Source organism: Enoplosus armatus, chromosome 13 (assembly GCF_043641665.1).
Source record: "Enoplosus armatus isolate fEnoArm2 chromosome 13, fEnoArm2.hap1, whole genome shotgun sequence".
NCBI classification, from domain to species: domain Eukaryota; kingdom Metazoa; phylum Chordata; class Actinopteri; order Centrarchiformes; family Enoplosidae; genus Enoplosus; species Enoplosus armatus.
This window is the reverse complement of record NC_092192.1, coordinates 14,193,647-14,215,600: the sequence shown is the minus strand read 5'-3', so window position 1 is coordinate 14,215,600 and position 21,954 is coordinate 14,193,647. Positions and strand designations below refer to the sequence as shown.

At 39.4% G+C, this 21,954-nt stretch overlaps 2 protein-coding genes across 3 annotated transcripts; one reads left to right on the top strand and one right to left on the bottom strand.

Moving 5' to 3' along the window:
- Positions 1–299: 299 nt before the first annotated feature.
- LOC139295469 (adhesion G-protein coupled receptor G2-like) lies at positions 300–13,858 on the top strand. Its single transcript, XM_070917664.1, has 20 exons — positions 300–385; positions 1,942–2,015; positions 2,600–2,674; positions 3,457–3,527; positions 3,633–3,929; positions 4,596–4,608; positions 5,522–5,579; positions 5,823–6,382; positions 6,480–6,681; positions 7,065–7,221; positions 8,838–9,002; positions 9,144–9,266; positions 9,523–9,568; positions 9,656–9,759; positions 9,903–10,027; positions 10,367–10,738; positions 10,840–11,123; positions 12,173–12,274; positions 12,473–12,625; positions 12,976–13,858. The coding sequence occupies exons 1-20, from the start codon at positions 300–302 to the stop codon at positions 13,077–13,079; spliced, it is 3,171 nt and encodes a 1,056-aa protein (XP_070773765.1). The 3' UTR covers positions 13,080–13,858.
- Positions 13,699–21,724, bottom strand: sms (spermine synthase). 2 transcript variants are annotated; one of them, XM_070916896.1, is made up of 11 exons: positions 21,589–21,724; positions 20,288–20,408; positions 18,682–18,769; positions 18,006–18,070; positions 17,719–17,894; positions 17,381–17,535; positions 17,137–17,226; positions 16,490–16,604; positions 16,297–16,376; positions 15,320–15,435; positions 13,699–15,173 (listed from the first exon to the last, which is right to left on the bottom strand). In XM_070916896.1, exons 1-11 carry the CDS (start codon positions 21,632–21,634, stop codon positions 15,143–15,145), a joined length of 1,083 nt encoding a protein of 360 aa, XP_070772997.1. In that variant the 5' UTR covers positions 21,635–21,724; the 3' UTR covers positions 13,699–15,142. The 2 variants fall into 2 exon arrangements, with proteins under 2 accessions (XP_070772997.1, XP_070772998.1); XM_070916897.1 differs by having other exon boundaries at positions 17,137–17,233; positions 17,388–17,535.
- Between the last annotated feature and the right edge of the window lie 230 nt (positions 21,725–21,954).

Below are 21,954 nucleotides of genomic sequence, written 5' to 3'. Positions count from 1 at the left end.
GGATGATTAGTACAGCACAGTGGCTCTTTCCTGATCTGGTGTAACAATCAGATCATTTTTCAGAAGGAGGACAATTGTTGAGTGAGACTTGTTGAGTGAATGTCCACCTGTTCAGGTTGACGTTTCAGGGGCGTGCCACGTGTGTCAGCTATTGATCCTGCATGAGAAAGTCACAGTCAACTCAAACAGCAGCCCGCCAGCAACGACAGGGTTTTTTTGTCGGTTCAGAGAAGAAAATACTCATCTAATGTTTGTGGTTTGGCTTTGCTTTCAAGTTTGTATTTTGCCCACGGGAAGTTATGTTCCATGGAAATGAAGTCATGAAAGCTCACGGCATTTGTTCTGATGGATCTTCATGTCGACACACGTTTCACCCCTCTGTCAGGTAAAGTTGTGGTGGTGGTGTGTCTCCTTTTGCTCGACTGGGATCATAGCTCATCTCAGAAATCACAGGCAGATCTGGTTTGATTCAGGATTATTTCTCAGTCTTATTTAGACTACCCTTTATTCAAACCACTAACCTGATTCCTTTTCAAATATCTTTTTATGTGTTTCTTTTCCTTTTTGTCATATTATCTTTTATGTTTTTATTTCTGGGACTTTTGTTTGGCTGTTTGTGAATGTACTGTTTAATCCTTAAGTCAAGTATTTATTGAAGTTACTGATAATGTTTCTAAGAATGTAAGAGAGGATGCATCTGATGCACCAGCAAAACTGTGGTTGTACACTGATGCTCAGATCATATTCAGGGGCTCAAGAAAAGTTTCCCAGGAATGATAGGTCCATGGATTTGAAGATTTGTCATCCATATACATCTACAAACTGAAACAACACGTCTGAATTTGTTGGGAAAGGCAACATTGTTCATATATCACACATAACTGTGGCTACATTTTGTTCTTAACTGTCAGAAGTTGACTTCAGCCGGTGTTTGATTAGCAGCTTGCCTAGACTTCCTCCGCGCTGAGCAGTGATTGTTATTCTCATATACTCTGTTCTTCCTCTTCCTCTCTAGAATGTTTTCCCTCCCACTCATCTTCCACTATTCAGATGCTTTGTGTTTATTGCTCCACTCGTGGGAACATTTTGAATATGCAGTTTGTAAAAACTTGCTGTAGGAGGGAGTTCATGTTTTTTCTCTCATACTAAAATAACCACAATATGTTTAAAGTCACACATGTAGTCCAACAATACTTACTTGTTTACCTTTTCATTTGTAGAAAACGTATAAATACTTATAAAAGTTGTTTGTGTCTTTACTTTGTGATTTCTAAATACATTAACATGTATATATTTAAAATAAAAAAACTCAGGTAGCAAAGTTTAGAGAGTTACAAATGCAGGTCTTCTGCTACCAGGACTATTTCATTCACTGCATAGTAACAGCACAGCTTCATAACACACGTACACACCTCTGAAAAGCTCTGGCCCAAGCAAACATTCACCATTTGTTAATTGACCAACAGTACTGTCTATACTGTACAATATGTACTACTCTACTTTCTCAAAGCTGTCATACAGGTAATGTGTTTGTTCTGTCGTATTGTACTTGATTATACTCAAAGGTGTGTCTGAACAGGAATGCATTCAACTGTTTGATTTAGCTTTATTCGTTTCTTTGGGACAATTTAAGATTAAGTTAACTGACTGAATAATCAGAACCAAAGATAAAAAACCTTTCAGACATATAAGTACAGGAAAGTCCTTTCAGCATTTATTAGCATGAGTGTGATGGGAAGAGGTGTTCATGATTATGCCAGGGAAGTTTTCTGCATGACTCACTCTTTCGCCCTTTTCTTTAAGTGTTGTGTCAAAAGTGCCAGAAGTAACTACAGTGAAACTTAAAATCAGACATTTTTCATTTCATAAAGGCTTTTATAGGTTTTTTTTCAATAACCATTTGAAAAAGGTGTTTAAATTACTGTATTTGTTATATTACAGAGTGAAGAAGCCAGGCTCACGTGTCAAACGTCTACATTGGTTACACATACAGTTGCTGGTCGTCCTATTGGCAGGTACGTTCTGACATCAGTGATGACAGACAATGGTGATAAAAGACAATGGAGCCGCCGCGTCTGTCAGTCAGTTTAGTCATCTTATCTGGACCGACAACTCTGCACCTATTTATAAACTGCAGCGCCTGACATGTCTGACATGCCAGTCATTCACGCACAAACACATGAAAGTGTTCAATTTTCTTCCTAATCTCCACAGTAACCTGTTATTCTAGTCTGATTGCTGCCTGTTTCCTAATCGCACAAAACTTGTAGAGGAAGGTGGAAAATATGAGGAAGAGGAACAAACAAAATAGTATTAATTGTTAATATACAGTATCAGTCTTAACAATCTCCAACAAACGTATATAGATACTAGTCAACCCCATGTGGGATTGAAATACAATATTAAGAAATTCTAATGTGTACACTGAATATGGTGTGCATGATAACATTGTCATGATGTCCGGTGTCTACGATACAGTATTATGGCTGTAGGTCACAGTGATTACCATTAACTTGAAGTTACGAAATTAAAGTTTGAATTTCGTCCTTGTCAATCACTCAGTGCAGACTGAAAATAATTGTTCTTGTTCCCTCATCAGGTCAGGCTTCCTGTAATTACACCTCTGCTACTACTTCCCCTCATTCCCTTACTACAACAAATGCACAGACTTCAGGTAAGCTTGCAGAAGCAGACAAAATCATCCTGCTCACTTCCATATCAGCAGAAACATTATAGTTGTTTTGCACTACTGGCATCATCACAGTCATATCACAACTGTCCTTTCTCACACTTCTGCTGCTGGTTACACACTGCTTAGAAAGTGTCACTTTTAACATTAAAGGGGAACTCCACCAATTTCAAAATTACATGAAAGGTTCACATTTTGTGGTGTGAAGAGATCCTTTCCTAAAGCAATTTCAATGTAAGAGATGAGTCCTCATTCTGTGTAAAAATTGTCACATTTGTGACATTCTGCTGAAGATAATATGAGGCTTGAAAAATGTGAAGCTGTCCTTTAAGATCAGTTTACTAAGAGTAAAACGCAGCTGTATGATGTCCTCTGTGGTTCTGGGATGTGGATGTTGTAATGTCATGTGGGTTATCTCAGATTGGAGTTTAGAGACTACAAATATATTTGTAAAAAGCCTGCATTACTAACTGCTGGCATGGAGTTTGTCTGGTGTTTACCAGGTACAGGCAGTCAGTGTGTGACGCCCCTCCCATTGTCTTGGATGTTGTCCTGACCAACCTCTCCAGGCAATTGGCTGACATGGGAGGGTCATCAGCTGATTGGGCTCACCTGACCCTTGGGCTTGAAACAAAAGTAAATCTCTTGTGAGAACTCCCTCCTTGGCACATTCCCTGTGGCAGTTTGAGACAGTTGCTCTTGGTTGCATTATGGGCAATACAGGATTTTTGAAATATGTCTCCTCCTGTCTTCCCCTTTTACGGCAGTATGCTACTTTCTTGACATCACTGTGGAAGTCAATGGAAACAAGACGAATGAAACAGAAATCGAAGCCTGGGTATGTAGTGAAACTGGTTATGGATTGGTTGCTTATTAAAATACTAGATATATGATGTTTATATCCTATGATCAAATATAGCGAGTATCATGTTCCTTTTCTCAGCTCAGGCAGGTGTTCCAAAGCTTGAACTGTCCGTCTCCAAACCAAGGAACAACTGTTACACCTACTGCTCCACAAACAACATCTGCAAACGCTTCATATGAAACGACCGTCATGACAACAGCAACAACATTGCAAAGCAACAACACAACTACAGATCTAACATCAACTACAGCCATAAAATCAACTACAGCTGCATCATCAACTACAGCTGCATCATCAACTACAGCTGCAACATCAACTACAGCTGCATCATCAACTACAGCTGCATCATCAACGACAGCTGCATCATCAACTACAGCCATAAAATCAACTACAGCTGCATCATCAACTACAGCTGCATCATCAACGACAGCTGCATCATCAACTACAGCCATAAAATCAACTACAGCTGCATCATCAACTACAGCTGCATCATCAACGACAGCTGCAACATCAACTACAGCTGCATCATCAACCATAAAATCAACTACAGCTGCAACATCAACTACAGCTGCATCATCAACGACAGCTGCATCATCAACCATAAAATCAACTACAGCTGCATCATCAACTACAGCTGCAACATCAACTACAGCTGCAACATCAACTAAAGCTGCATCATCAACGACAGCTGCAACATCAACTACAGCTGCATCATCAACTACAGCTGCATCATCAACGACAGCTGCAACATCAACTACAGCTGCATCATCAACTACAGCTGCAACATCAACTACAGCTACTAAAACTAATCAATTTACCAGCGTGATCACACAGACGCCTGGCAGTGGAGGAAAGAACAACCCAACGAAGACCTCAAAGCCAAACAAGCAGCGCAAAGCTCGTCAAATTAGTGACAGTATGACACAAACCAGGTATCACTGCAGTGATTTCTTATAAAATGAATGAATGAATGAGAGCGTGAGGATCGAAACATTTTCAAGTTTTTTTGTTGTGCAAAAATGCTTCTTTTTCTTTTTGTAGATAGGAGGAGAAAGTAATGAGCATACATTTCATTGCAGCATCTGGTGCTGCATACAGTTGTAATTGTGCTGTTGTTATAGTGAACTCCTAATCAAAGTAAACTTCATACTGTAGGAACAAATACCTCTTATGTGATTTGTTGTATTTATGATTTAAGGTGAGGCTATGTATTTTGCTGAACAAGTGGCAATTACAAGATGATGACAAATTGAATTTTCTTTCATTTCTTGAGGTCCTCTTGAGCCACACAATGCTTGTTTTACTTCAGCCATAAAACCATTAAAATGTTTAACTGTGACATGCTAAAATATAGAGTAAAAGTAGCACAAGTTATGCCAGTTATTTAAAACATTAAGAAATGGTGTGTTTTATTGTTTATGAATTCCACTTTTTGAAAATGTGATATCTCTTCTTGTACAAGCTACGTAGACTTGCTTTAAATCAATCTTATTTTTCATTAATGTTGATTTATTTTTCAGTCGGATCAGTGATGACAAAACAGCTGGCCTATTACAAGTAAGTTCAAATTTAAATGTATCTGTGGGTCACAGTATGTGAACAGAAGGATCACGTGAATCAATATTGATTTTATGTTTAAACAGGAAATTGAAGTTTCATGCGGCATAATGTAAGTGACATAACAAGGTATTTTCAAATAACTGAAACGACTGCACAGAATCTATTTGTTGTTAACACCGACTTAATACTTTAGAAAAAACACCTGTGCTGTGATACTGCAGCTGAAGCAGAGCGTAGATGCATGTTGTATCCTCAGTACGCTCACTACGGCCAGTGAAAGTTACCATGGCATGGATGTTGTGGGGAAAAAAGCAGATAGAATAAGTGAGTGTTGCCTACCCTGAAATACATAATTTCTTATTTAATGAGTTCCCACAATGCAGTCAACCCTCTTTGTCACTGAACAGGTCCGGTACAAAATGAGTGCAATAGCAATGTGCCAGAGGAAAACGGCTGCATATCATGGTAAGATTTTTGGTATTTACAATGTTTGTTTTTTCCTCTTTTCAATCCCCTTCAACTTATTTATTAAATTGACATAAAAAAAACATGTAATTGGTTTGTATTATCTTCTTATCTAAGCACTAACTTCACTAAATCTTTACAAACTCAGTGAACATGATAGCGGTTTACTTCAGGGCTGTTTGTAGTGTAGTTATCAACCCCTGATCTTCACCCAAGATCCTAATTTGTCCTTTTCTTTTATAGTAATAAAAAGGTGGCTGTACAAGAGGAGTGTGTCAAGGTGCCCACACCCGGCCCAAATGTGACAACCGCACAACCAAACACCACCACCTCGCCTGTGAATGTAACTTCATCCCCATTGAACATGACAACCCTGAACGGCACCACCTCGCCTGTGAATGTAACGTCATCCCCACTGAGCACGACAACCCTGAACGCCACCACCCCGCCTCTGAATGTAACGTCATCCCCACTGAACGCCACCACCTCGCCTCTGAATGTAACGTCATCCCCACTGAACGCCACTACCTCGCCTCTGAATGTAACGTCATCCCCACTGAACGCCACCACCTCGCCTCTGAATGTAACGTCATCCCCACTGAACGCCACTACCTCGCCACTGAACGCCACTACCTCGCCTCTGAATGTAACGTCATCCCCACTGAACGCCACTACCTCGCCTCTGAATGTAACGTCATCCCCACTGAACATGACAACCCTGAATGCCACCACCACTGCTGTTAATGTGACAACAGTCAACACAACTGCCACCACCACAAATGAATCTATGACCACTGAATCAGGTTTGTTATCCCCTCAGCTCTGTGCACCACTCTGTTGCAACATTCACACCATGAGAGCATCATTACAGCATCCCCTTTTAAATGTTGTTGCCTACAGCTGCCAGCCAAGCCAACGGACTGCTTGAGCTGACCAGGGACGTGTCCCAACTGAACTCCAGCCAGGTAGATCAGCTGGTGTCTCAGCTGGAGAATCTCTTGTCCGGCCCGACCGTCAGCCTGGCGCTGGGAAATACCTCCGTCCACATCGTCAGCAACCTGCTGGGTGCTTCTCCTGAGACACTGTCCAACTCCTCTGACAGGTTACAGATGACATTCTCTGACATATTGTGTACTGCTAAAGACATTTGATGGTATACCTCAGGGGTTCCAGACCTGTTTTGTACCTCAAACTGTTTTTATTTTGACAATTTTGCTGCCTAAGCAGGGAGTGCATAATAACTGAGTGTAATTGGAGCATAATGTTCACCACACCCCATTACTGCACAAACTGAAATATAAAGTTAGACAGTTCTCATTAGTCTGTATGTGAGTTCACATGCATGTGACTCTCAAGGAGTGGCCTCAGATTTTATGTACAGCGGCCCAGGGGGTTGGGAACCACCAGTGTAATTGAATTAGGCTCACTGAATATTAGAATTATTGTTATTTTGCACCACACCAATCAATTTCTGTCTTTCATCAGGATTATAGGGATTGTTGATACAGTGGCGTTGAAGCTGGTCCTTCAAGAACAGGCTGAGACTCTCTTGTCCCCGGCTGTGGCCCTGTCTGTGAAACCAGCAGATGGCACTAACTTTCAGGAAACATTTTTTTCCATCTCAGACCCCAATGATGTCGAGGTATGACGTGAATAGTCCAGTTTTTTGCATCTGTATGAAGTGCTATCTTGTGGGATACTGGTTATTTTACAGCAGATGAAGATGTTTTAGAGTTATATGTACAATATCTGGAAGCCTGAACAATTGAAATTAGTAAAATAAAGTTTCAGGTTGAGATCAAATGCTACATACTTTAGTCAGGTACTGTACTGTTAAGTACCATTTTTAAGTGCTTCTACTTTACTTGGGTATTTCCATTTTATGCTACTTAATACTTCTACTCTACTACAGTTCAGAGGGAAATGTTTATGTGTACTTTTTACTGCACTATGTATTTAACAGCTGAAGTTACTTTTCACATAAAGTTTTTACATTAAAAGATATGCTAAGCTTATAAAGTATAAACACATTGTTCATCTTGTGACCTATTACAGTGTGTAGTTGGGTCACATGTTTCAGATGTCTATGAGTTTTTGTCAGTTCCACCAAAGAGAGATAAACTTTACACATGGTTTAATTTAAATAACTTGTAAGATTAGGGAAAAGACCAAAATACAAATATAGATTTGTATAGCTGAAATGCTTTTCCTCTTTTTCTTTCCTCTTCCATTAATCATCTCACAACCCCTCAGATTTGTCTCGTGACCCTTTGGAGGGAACCCGATCCCTAGGTTGGGAAACACTGGACTAAACTACCAAACTGTTTATAAAGTAGCAGCTCCACCTCAACCAGCTACAACAGTAACATGCAGCTTACACAGTGATGCATCAGTAATCTAATAATATCGTATATAACAACATAACATAATCAAGTACTTTTACTTCTGAGATCTGAGTACTTCTTCCACCCCTAATACTTAATGCACCTGCAGCTACATTTTCAAACAGGCAGAAAAGAGTCAATAAAACGAACTGATATTTATTTAAGCATTTCCTGCAAGTGGGAGAGCGAGTCTAGAGGCATTAAAGAGCTTTGTCAAAGCAAACACATGTTTTTCACACCAGAAAAAATGTTGACACGTCACAGACAAAAAAGTATATGTAATTAATGACGTGAATAATGATGGCTGATTTTTGTTTAGATGTACCAGTTCCAGGGCCCTGGTATTTTGCTGGCATGGCTTACTGAGACATTTCAGTGGAACACGTCCTTGTTATTGTTATTTGTGTCACGTGTGTTTTGCCTGCTGTGAGAAGTAAAACTGTGAAATTGCCCAAATATTTCAGAATGCGCCACTGCACCTCTTAATGAGTAGAAATTGCTCTCCAACACGACTCAAAATACAGCAGTGGTCTTATTTCTGAAACAATGGATGTTAGCTACATTCAGTATATGTTACAAAAGTGGAAAGGTTGTTGCTGTTTCTGCATGAAAACATTCAGTGAGGTGAACTAGATCAGAAAGTCTGGCAACCTACTTCCTTTCATCACAATGACGTGACTCTTAATATGATTTCCTGGGATTACGCTTGTTTTTGTACACGTTGCACCCTTTTGAAGAAGAAATGAGTTGAGCAAATAGCGATCTCTGATGGATTGATGTCTGTTGCCCCAAATAAAAAAAAGTGGACTTAAAAGTCTATGTTGTTAAGCCTGCGTCTCTCTCTCTCTCTCTCTTCATGTCCCGTGTGTCGCAGGTCCGTGGGGATCCCAGGCTCAGAAGGAGTGTGAGAGCAGAGTCCTCAAACCCTCAGGGCTCCATCAGGCTGCCCCCCTCTCTCACAGAGGACCTAACCTCAGAGGAACAGCAGCTGGTCTCCAGAGTCCAGTTCAACTTCTACCAGAAGAGCACAGTGTTCCAGGTCTATACATTCAACAAACATCCCATTCACTGAGGAGAAACAGACCAGGCTCATGATTACAGTACAGAAATGTGTTACATTTATCGTCATAAAACATTGTCTTTACAAACTCACACATATTGTCTCTAAATGGCCACGCAGGACAGATCTATGGGGACACGCAAACTTAATAGTGGGATCCTGGGAGCGAGTGTGGCCAACCTGTCAATCACAGGACTGCAGGACGATGTCGTAATTCACCTGAGGCACATAGAGCCCATTCCAGTAAGCCAATTCTTTTGAGATAATATTATTTCACCGTTTGCTTAATTGTTTGCTCATATTTACTCTTTAAATACACAATGATAAATCAACAATACTTAGTGTACCGTCACATCAAATATTAACACAAGGCTTTGAACTCAAATCTCCTTCTAGGCAACAAACATACTGTAAGAGTAGTAACTGTCACTCTCAACATGATGTACAATTAGAGATTGTAAACTGATGCAAGCTCTTGTGCCTTTTTCCCAAACTACAGGGTAATTTTGTGGCTACATGTGTTTTCTGGGACTTCACATTAAATGGTAAGTTTTCCAACAATGTCCGAATCCGAATGTGAAAATGAACAAACAAATATGAAAAGGTGGTTCATCTGTGTTTTCTACCTGCAGACAGATTAGGTGGTTGGAATCCAAATGGCTGTGTTGTCCGAAACAGGACAGACAATGAGACAATTTGTGGCTGCGACCATTTAACCAGTTTTGCTATCCTGCTGGTGAGAAGTTGATAACTTTTCTATTTTTTTTTTCGTGCATCCTTCTGCTTGGTCAAAATTGATCCGATAATAGTTCTAATCCTATTTCTAAATACTAACCCACTCTAACCCACTGTAACTAGTTTTTCTCCTTTTTCTTACAGGACCTCTCCAGAGAGCCTGTAATCAGTCGCCTCCAGGCCACCATCCTCACCTTCATCACATTTATTGGCTGTGGAATTTCTGCCATCTTCCTGTCTATCACCCTCCTCACCTACTTGGCCTTTGGGTGAGTATTGAAAGCCACAAGATAAATAACACACACTGAAGTTGAATCACCTTTGTGTCTGGCCATGTTAGGATAAAGTTACAGTGTTTTTTATTTTCTATTGTATTTTTAATTCATTTATGGTTCAAAGTGCCCTGGATTCTTGTCTCTTTTAGATATCAAAATCAATAATTGATGTCCATTAAGACAAAATGAACGGGGCTTTGATAGTAATAAAGACAGTGCTAACATATTCTAAAAGACATTTTTCAACTTTTTACATTAAAACTAGAAAGAGGCAGATATTTTCTCACAGCACTTTTTGAATGAAAATGTTTCTAATCCATTTGAACGCTGCAGGAAGTTGCGTAAGGACATCCCATCCAAAATCCTAATCCAGCTGTGTCTGGCACTGCTGCTGCTGAACCTGGTCTTCCTGGTGGATGCGTGGCTGGCGCTCTACCCACAAGCCGTGGGCCTCTGCATCTCCACTGCCTGGTTCCTTCACTACTTCCTGCTGGTTTCCTTCACCTGGATGGGACTCGAGGCCGTCCACATGTACCTGGCCCTGGTGAAAGTCTTCAATAGCTACATATCACGCTATATGGTGAAGTTCTCGCTGGTCGGCTGGGGTGTCCCAATGATTGTGGTCATTATTGTCATTGCGATTGACAAGGATAACTACGGTCTTATCTCCTACGGGAAGTTTCCTGATGGCACTAGTGATGAATTGTGAGTCTTCCACACAAACAAAAAATATTACACAAATACCAAGGTACATGAAATAAACCAGCACAAAACAAACAAACTAACCCTTTATTTCTCTCCCGCAGCTGCTGGCTGAAAAATGACATTGCCTTCTATGTGGCAGTGGTGGCCTACTTCTGTGTCATTTTTCTGTTCAACCTCATTATGTTCGTCGTGGTGTTGGTCCAGCTGTGTCGGATAAAGAGGCAGAACCCTCACAATGCGCTTCACCGCACCACACTACAGGATGTGCGCAGTGTGGCGGGGATAACCATCCTCCTGGGCCTCACTTGGGGCTTTGCTTTTTTTGCCTGGGGGCCTCTTAACCTACCATTCATGTACCTCTTTGCCATCTTTAACTCCTTGCAAGGTGAGTTGACTCATCTGGGTCTGGGTGTTACCCAGTAACTATGGAAAACCACCAAAGAAGAGGGGTTGCTTTGACCCAGAGTCAGTGTTATTTTTATATTACAGCTCCTTATAAAGGTGCATTCACTATTTGTTACTGATTGTAAATAATATGCAGTTTTGAATGCCATATACACATACTGTGTTACAACTAACAATACATTTGTGAGGTAAAACATGAGTTTGTTGTGTCTAACAATGGGTCAAAATAACCATATTTTAGTTTGGGTAAATAACCCAAAAGTAATATAAAGAAAAAATAAATAACTCTAACAGTGGGCCAAAGAGACCCATTGGTATGGCTTAGTGCACAGGTTACATTGACCCAAACTGGTTACATTTTAACCCAGTGTGTAGTTTTGGCCATCATTGTAGTCAGTTATGTTAACATTATTATTTACCAAAGCAACTGCTGAAATCAGGGAACATGGCAACACACTACAATGAAGTCAATGAAGGTTGCAAACATGCCAACATTTTAGCCAGATTATCTAAACCACTTGATTTGGAGATAAAATTGAAAGTAAGGGCACATGAGGCAGTTTAGGTAATCATTTTACCGTTTGCCTTCAATTTGTCTTCCAAATAAGTCACACTTCTTTTTACCAGCATCATCCCATTCCCTCAGCAATTAACTTGGCAAGTGCATTGTTGTAATTACGCACAGGAGCGATGGTCCAAACTACAATAATAAGAGCCAAGCTGTAATAAACTGGAATTATCCTTTACTAAGGTTTCCGTGTGAAGACATTTTAACACCTTATGCAAGTGGACACCAAATTACAAACACTATCAATGTGTATCGTATAAAGTTGTGTGGCCGCACCGGTCTGTCATAAAAGAGGACATTTTTGACATTTGACCCAAGCCTCTAAAGGAAAACTGTCTGTTTCAAAACTGCAGGTCCAGGCAACTGTAAAATGATTTAATAAGACAGACTCAGAGAAACTGGATGCAGTATACTGTAAAAGGTTTGGTGTCTCATCAAAAAGTGCTGTTTCTGTTTTGCAGGTTTCTTTATATTTGTGTTCCACTGTGCGGTGAAGGACAATGTGAGGAAGCAGTGGAGGACCTACCTGTGCTGTGGCAGAATGAGACTAGCAGAGAACTCAGGTTACAGATGTTTCACAACTTCACAACTTCTACCAGTCTGGCTGGAAACATGGTTCACTCTCATGTGGTCTCTCTATTTGGTTTTGATTCCTTTGAATATGGACATCTGTTCCATCAAGTGCATTAGATTCATGATGATGGTAATTAATTACACATTGAGCATTTCACCTTTTTATCTTGTGGAATTTCTTTTCACAGAATGGAGTCGCACTGCAACACAGAAGACAGTGAAGAAGTCATCAGTGACCAGACTAACATCTCTTCAGTCCTCCAAGTCCAGCCAGTCCAACAACTTGAGCAGCTCCTCTTCATTCCTCGTCAGTGACTCTCCAGAGCAGATTCACAGCAATGGTATATGAAGACACAGCCACCTCACTGCGAGACCTTTAGTCACTCATAACACATTTTTGACAATTAGACTACTGATTCATACACTTAATATAAGCTTTAGGTAGGATTTACTCAACCTGTCCAACTAGGTTGAAAACTTGTTTTATCTTCTGTTGCTGCTTTGAATATATCTACTTTTACTTTGACATGCATTTGGACTGCAATATTATCATATAATAATTCTTACATTACCTTTATAACATTACATATAGAGATAAAAATTATTTTAGAGGCACTAAATTTGTGGTGAACTTAATGATGCTTTTGCACAAATTTGATCTATTAGAAATAATGCTGTAGTGCTGTTGCAGGTAGCCCATTTGAAGACAGAGCAATCACAGCTGATGAAGACCCCAGAATGGATGTGATCCTCAACGAGATCAACAGGCGGCACAGAACCCAACAAGCACCTTGATCCAAAAAGGACACAACAGACTGTTTAATGGCTCTTATTTTGAAATACTTGTATATAATGTATATTAATAGACTAATTTATGTACCGTCCATCTGCATGTCACATGTATTATATGACCTGTAATGGGCGATGGAACACCTACATTATACATGGCACTTGATTTTTTTGCACTTTCCAACATTTGTACTTTTCTTCTTTGTATTAGCAGAAGGAACCTGAACAACCTTTATTCCTTTTGTACAGTGATGTGATTCCAGTGGTGCATTGCATACACTGATGTTGACCCATAAAGATATTTAGTTTTCTATCATGTAAGACAAAGAAAAGTTATAAACCTCCACATTTCAGACGCTGGAAGCAGTGAATGTCCTGCTGGTCATTTTTGCTTGAAAAATGACAATTATCAAAATTGTCATCAATTAATTTTCTGTTGATTCAACTAATCGTTTCAGTCTATCTTTCAATCACACATTTGTTTTTTTGTAAAACTTACTATCAAAGGCTCATGCAGTATCTACATTGTTTTCCCGCTCACTGTTTATAAGCACATGCTTTCTTAAAATATCCCGAGAGTCCTTGATTATTATTCATTATTATGGAAGAAAAACAAAAGCCAAGATGTTTTCCCCCAAAAACACTTTAATTGTAGATAGTCACAAAAATGATCTCAAGTGGGACAGAACAGCATTTGGTGAAATTATATTGAATAAATAAATGTAACTCAGTCCCACAGGGTTGATCACGCGTAAACGTGCTGTGTACTGTATATGCAAGCTACATTCACCGTCCTTTACATGCACCTAATACAGTCTTAAAAAACTTAAAATATATCAGGAGAAACCAAAGGTGCTAATAAAACATGACATATAAACAGCACAAGCACAGAGGTGGCATTAAAGTGGTGGAATTGTTTCCCTTTTAAAAACACATTTGGACTCAAACACTTCAGTCTCACTGGGCATGATCAAATCACCTTGATACAACCTGAAAGAATCAAATCACATTTGAGAGGCAGTAACAAAAACAGAGCTTAAAAGCAACTCAATTCAGCTGTGCTGAGGCTTTAGATCACCCTATCACACGATTTGAGCTCATTACTCAGAGTCAAGAAAAAAAACAAAGAAAACAAGAGAACACACGCCTGTTGTAAGATGAGTTACACCACATTATCAGTGTATCAGATCACTGTTTTAACATCTAACAGTTCCTTCGGAGTACATGCAAATGGACATTCCAAATCAAGTAACAAATATGAAATACAACTAATAAGTTGTAGCAATCAATGGTAAAACACAACTAAAACAGGAGGAAGGAAGATTAGGGTAGAATGTAATTAAACGGTAATTCTGGTATATTTAAACCGGGGCCCTATTTTTACATATTTTGGGGTCCAAATGACTAGCTGTGACTAAAAGTTTTGGAATCGGCCCTGTAGATCGCCTCAGCGGGCTGCAATGGCTGCAACGTAATCGTTGTAAACTAAGATTGTTATTCTAGTGTCGCTCTGAACTGGACCAAAACTTTTGTCATTTAGACCCCAAAATGTGTAAAACTAGGGCCCAGGTTTAAAAATAACAGAATAACCATTTAATAGAGAGATAACAAAACTGTCATTGTGCCCTCAAAGATGTGTTCAGACTGAATGCAAAGTCAATTTTCATCTGGATTTATTCACACTAACTAGACCGCTGGAGTGTTTTGAAGTCCATGCTTATAAAACAAAAACAGCCAATTACAGTACAGTTGTTACCTGTAGCCAGCCAGCTGTAGCTCACTAATAATAGGCATAGACTGCCATGAATGTGTGGAATGTGTCTGTGTAAGTATGAACTTCTCAATCTTATCAGACTAATTATATATTGCAGGAACACTGCAGTTATTTTTGTTATTTTTCTCCTTTTTTTCTCCATTTTACAACCGACATAACAATGCATTTATCCAAACGTTGTGTTGCCTCTAATTTGTCCCGTTCAGTCTGAACGCACCTTTCAGGCCACAGCAGAAATGGGAGGAGCGTTCACATTCCAGCCGCTGGGGATTCAATCAGAGAAAACTGGAGCTCTTTACTTTTTCCATACGGTGTAGAAAACCCATCTGACACAATACAATTAAGGATTATACACAACAAGATATGACAGCATGCAGAAATGTACAGTATTGCTTTTTGTCACTGTGGTTTGTTTATAGGTCGGCATTACAACATAAGCATATCAACAACCTCAGATCTGACAAAAGGATACTGCTCCAAGTAGGAGGGCACACACGCCACCTTTTTGGAGAACTCCACGGGACACGAGAGCTTTGCCAGCTGTTCCTCATACAGACTCAGTGCCTCTGTCAGATTCACGCTGTTACCCTGGTGACCAGGAGCAGAAAAAAAAAAAACTAGAATTATAACATTGCAGCTGTATGCCTCCACCAACCAGTCAAGTTGCAGTTTACATCCATGTCTGTCCAGACTCATGTTTTAATAACACACACAAAAAAAGGTATAAAGTGTATTGTTTGGCTAAATGGAAGTTCTCTCTATATTGGTGGCCAAACATGGAGGTGTTTCTAGGCTTAGCCACAATAAAATGAAAAATGACATATCCCCTTGTTAGCTGATTTCCCACCCCATAAATTAAATAAATACATTTGAAACTAACTGTTATATTAAATACTGACCATAAAGCTTAGATAGATCTAAGAACAACTGAATCCCTCCCATCACATAACACTGCCATTCTCTCCCCAACTGATATTCAACTGGTTTAACTGTGCTGCGTTCTCTCCTTGCAGTATTTCTTGCCCAGATATCCTGTTTCAACAGGAAATACATCAAATAAAGGAAGCATGATACTAAGAGAATGCAGCTTCAGATTAATAAAGATTAGTCTCTCTTTCAGCAATAATAGGTTGAAGCATTAAAAGGTTTTTTAAAAAAAGTTTTTCCTTGCCACTGTCGCCAAAGTGCTTGCTCATGGTGGGAACTGTTGGGTCTCTGTAATAATATTATAAAGAGTCAGTCTAGACCTGCTCTATTTGTAAAGTGTCATGAGATGACTTTTTGTTGTGATTTGGCGCTATATAAATAAAATTGAAATGAATTGAAAGCATTCATAGTATTTAATAAAGGGGGAAAAAATCTCTATCTGACCTACGACTCATCTCAGTTGATGTTTACTGACAGTTTGCACTAAATATGCTCAGTAGTTACTGAAAAAACAAGACTTACCTGTGTGAGATATTTCCCAGAGGGATGCAGGACTTTTATTGACAGATCTAAGATGAGACGCAGGAACTCCCATGTTGAGTCTATGACAAGCAATCAGACAGGTTCAGACGTGAACAATGACTTCTCTGTATTGCTTTTATGTAACCCATATCTATACGTCTGTAAAAACAAAATAAATAAATAATACAGAAACCTTCTTCTGGCTCCGTGGATATTGGGATTGCAGTGAGGTCATTAATTACGTAGTCAAACGTCTTTCCTTCCTGCACATACTTCTTCAGCACGGGGACACAGTCCTCAACTAGTATCTATAATGGACGAGACACAGAGAATCCACGTTCCACAGTTCTTTCATTTGGAAAATATGGATCACACATAACACATTTGCCCTATACAATAACATTCAAGATGCACACTTATCCTGCTCTTTTCTCAGATTCAGTAAAACCTCAAAGTGCAAACATCAGTAAATCTGTCACAGTCCATTTTTTCTTTTACTATCTTGCTCCATTGCTGCAGCTCAGAATGAGATGAGCCACATGACAATGTGATGATAATTGGAAAAAAAAAGTTTAAGCAGTGTTAATTATTTATGAATGCAACATTTGGGTCAGATTGACTTTATCAGGCATCAACTACTTTACTACTCCTCTCTGCTTGGTGAGTAACACTGAATGCTAACATCACTTTCGTTGTTTACAAAAAAACCCACATTTAACACAGCCAGTTGATCAGAATCAGAATCAGAAGATGACCAGCTTTGTGATACTGGTTATTGAGGGTCAATAATGTTGAGACCGTTTTATTGCAGTGGCACATGAATATTTATTCGGCACTCACTTGGTAGCAGTCTCCCTTCAGGTTGTCAAGGATATTGCCGCAAGTTTCCCTCATGTGCGTTTTGCACCCGTCGATCACCTTCTGGTCAATGTACACACTTTGTTAAGGATCAGTCAGGTGCAGATGTACAACTGTACGTATTAGTAAAACGCTGTGAGAGGAAACTACATTGCCTTAAGGACAAAAACAAAGTCACAATACAGGAATAAAAACGGTTCAGCAGAACAGAACCCATAAAGGATATCTCCAACATGGTGATCATCTTTGGCTTTAGTTTGACCACCTCGGAAAGGATGCCTCCATCACCTCCTCCTAATATCAGCACCTCTTTTCCAGCATAATTCTCTTTTCCGCTACCCATGATGGCTTGGGTGTAGGCCAAATCACTCTCTGCCAGGTCTGAAGGTAAATTAATCATTTACACACTAAAATAATTGATACATTCTTATAAATAATACAAACTAACACAATAATCACCATCAAATTAAAAGATGCAGTTTAATCTTGATGGAGCCAAAATGACTATATCATGTGGCTCAAAATGCCAAACATGCCATGTACTGTCGTGTTGTACACACTTACTAATGTCTCCATTGAGAACTAGGATATTTCCATACTGCTGGGAGTGCAATATTTTTATGTTTTGGTATTCAGAATCTTCTTCGTACACCACCCGGTCAATGTCATACTCGATCAGCCTGCCGTCAGCTGTGGGCCAGTATCGGTCAACTTCTGCTCCTCGTACGAGGGCCGGGAGCCTTGGGGTGATCAATACAATTAATCAATATTACTGCAACATGCGTGCTGCATGATATACGACAGTTGCCTTTCAACAACATGAGCGAAGCCATGAACCTCCACATACTCACCTTTTAATCCTTGTAATATTGCCATTTAAGAGAACCTTTAGCTTCTTTTCCAGTGCATTTAAAAGCTGTGGAGAAACAATTGAGTCTGAGACACCACAAAGGCTTAAGTGCACAACAGTTTTTGTTAACAAATGAGACACTTAGGCGCTACTTAGGCAGCAACTCTAACGCCAAAACACACAGGCAGTGAACAATGCAGCAGCCATATTGTTTCACTGAGCTCTGCATGTATCTTCTGGTGCTCCACAGCAATTAGTGGCACAGTTGCAGTTGTAGTAGTGGTCTAAACTAGCTTACAGGGCTCGTCCCCAGCCCCCACTCCTACTCCTGATGAGCCGGGGTCATAAAACATTTAACAGATTTGTCATTTGGGATGGTTGAGGGACGGTAAGCAAGCGTAACTGTGAAGTCTTTTATTGTTGGTGAGCCTGTGGTCTGCCATTGTTAAGCACGTTACATAACATAAACATATTTTGGCACATATTTTAATGTCCCCAGGAAATACATTACAAGATGGTTTCCAGTGTGTATAGCTAAGAAGTTAGTAAGTTATTAGACCCCCGAGCTGAAAAGTTAGCAACATCACATGACATGCTGCACTGTGGGACATTCTGTGTGTTTTGGCTTTTAGATAACGGATAAAGTATTGTGTTGTTTTTATTTTCAAATCACCTACATTGTCTAGTTGCGCAATGTTATCCTCTTCATAACACTGCAGATCAATGGTGACCAACCCATGGGAGCGCACACGCAGAATAACAAGCCTGAGAAATTAAGCGGTAAAGGGAAAGAGATGGACACAAAGCAATAAAGTGAGTAGAACATTTTATTTCACTTAATTGTTACTCCGCCCAAAATCTATGTTCCAAAAAACTCACACCCTGTTGCTCTAATTGGTTTGTTGTTTCCTCTTTTGCAAAGAACTTTGAACTCAGTTTTCACAGTGGGAAGCATCAATGCATCCACTAAACCACTCCTGCAGCATAATTCACCTCTCTGCTGACCATCAGTGTGCTAAGTAGCCTATATATTAAACAGTAAGAATTAAAATCGGCTCACCGATAAATGGAAACAATCCAATAACACCGGAGATGAGTTTTCACAACTCTATGCTACTTGGACACAGGAAAAATACAAAGCTGATGATCTCAGTTCGTTAAGTACACATTAAACAATCACCAACTTCAATAAATACACCAATAAAGGTGGATTATCCAGCAAATCGATGCTATATGTAGAATTACCACAAAGCATGACTTGTTTTGTAAGCTGGAGAAAATATCACATGCTGACATGCTGAAGTCAATATTTTACTTTGTTCCATGTATGAAATCTGTGACGCAGTTCATAAAATATTAGTATTTTTAATTTGTTCCTGCATACAGATTGGTCAGGAGTCTGTGACACCGACTGGTCAGCTGTCAACCAGTCACTGTGGACATAATGAGGTTCACTCATGAAGCATGGTGTCATCCCCAGCAACATCCTTTCTCATATCTTAAAATCCTCTTTGTTCCCTTTGCAGCTTTGTGAATAGCTCCTAAGAGAAAACTCTTGAAACTTTTAGTGCCATTTAGGAGGACTCCCAGTGGTAAGATAAGATCCTTTGTGAATGTGGCCCCTGTGCTTGTAAGTGTGATCCCTTGAGTGAACTGTAAGACATGTAAGCCTGGCCTAAACTTGTCCAGCAGGACTCTGACACTGTGAGTGTACGGCTTGGCCAGTCTTAAAGTGTGTTCAGACCAAATGCAAAGCGAATTTTTCACGTGGCATGATTACATACAAAGTCAATGCAAAGATGCAAATACTTGGATTAGCTCCAAGTTGGTCTTGGGAAACAGCTTAATTCTGGATCTATTTGTTGGGGAAAAAATAACTGCAGCCTACCGACAAATTCTGGAAAAACTTAACATTTGAGCCTACACATCAGATTATGTAAACTACTTCTTTCTTTTCCCCGTTTTACGCTGCTAATGCCAATAATGTAGTCTCACTTAACATCTTCCTATAGAAATAAACAAACACTAATGATTTAAATGGTTAACTTATTCATTTCCAGAGGGTAAGCTAACTAAAATCACCTCCATTCTCAGATATTTACAATAAAACTAAAACTAATTCATGTGCATGTTTATGCAAAATGTGAAACTAATATTATGTAATAAACTACACAACTCTGAAATGTTTCTGGAAATTCCTGATTCTGTGCCACAGACCAAAGAACACACAAAGGTTTTGTTTGTCAAAAAAATAATGTGGCAAGCAAAACATTTTGTTCTTACCGGCCATTCTTGCCTACAAGAGTAGCAAGGTATCCATGTCCATTTGTGTCATGGACAGTCTCTGTCATTTCCTGCTCATGAAATATGGACAGTAGACCAGGAACTGTCGAAGCAGAGTCAACTGGGAAGACACAGAGGGTGGCGCAATGAAAACATAATAATAAAAAATAAAAATTATAATCTGCCCCCTTTATAGATTCTCTGCATCTGTGGTGCAAGAAGTAATCAAATCCTTTACTTCTATAAAAGTAGCAACACGACAAAGTAAAAAATGCTCTTTTACAAGTAATAGTCCATTATTAACAAAATGTACTCATATATTTAAGTAAAAATACTTATTATGCAGGTAGAATGGACCCCAATGTCATATCATTGTATTTTATACTGTTGGATTATCACTAAATTATTACAGATGGATTAACATGTAAAGAACATTTTAATGCTGCAGCTGGTCAAGGTTGAGGTAATTTTTAACTACTATATTTACAGTTTGGTAATTTAATGTACTGTAAAACAATAAGGTACTTTTTACTGCACTACATTTATGTAACAGCTAAAGTTACTACTTACTTTTCAGATTAAGATGTAAAACAATAACATATAATTGTCATACATTGTTAAATGATTAAACTTCCCAAAAGTATATGAAGGAATTAAAATGTGTCAGTTTGTTTGTCAATACTCTTGTACTTTAACTTTTCCATCACAGACACATGTACTTCAAAACCTAGATGTAGTTCATTTTTTATCATCACAGTCACATATTTCATTATCGGTGACTACATTAACACTTCCTAAAACGGCTTTTTTTTTTTTTAGATAAGTAGGTTAAAGCTGGTCTAACCGCGGTTTAAGAGCTCGGTCACACTTCAACCAGTCTCAGCATCAGCCCACTATTCGCCTTTACGATTAGTTTGCGTTCAACGCAAAAAACTACAAAAATGGCCGAAACTGCGCCATTTCCTGTGCGACAACGCTGGATTGAACATACTTTATTCGCATTGTTAGCCAGAGAGGTATTGAGCAGCTATCCAAGTTTTAAAAAAAAATGTAACGTCTAACACACGACATTGCAAATGACATTAGAATTACATTTTTTACCTACAATAACTATCCGCTTTAAACGCTAACTTGTCAAAAAATATACATGTATATGTCATTATCAGCCATGTTTCCCCCAAATCAATATAACGCTACTGTTTTGAAGGACAGTGACAGACTAGCAGGTTAATATTAGCAGGCTAGCCAGCTAGCTAGCATGCAGCACTGATGCAGTGACTGTATTCAGCCGCTCATCTTACCTGCCGTAGAGAGGTTGAAGTCGAGGGTGTAATGTCGGAGTGCCATGTCTGAGTGCAACCGTCATCCATGCCTGGAATAGACAGGCTGCGAGTATTTATCTGCAGAGACAGAGGGAGGGCCCTGCTACCACTGCTGCTACCACTATACTCACCAAACCAGGCGTGGCTACTGTGGTGCCGACGGACGGAGTATGCAGCTACAGAGCAGAGAGTAAACAGTGAGATAGAGAGAAATCTTCCTCCGTTGTCTTTGCACTGGCGCACTGAACCGTTCCAGATCAGAGACGAGTATAATAAAAGTCTATTCATCTTTTATCAACATTTACATTCAAGGTTTTACACTCACTTATTTAATAAAACAAATCT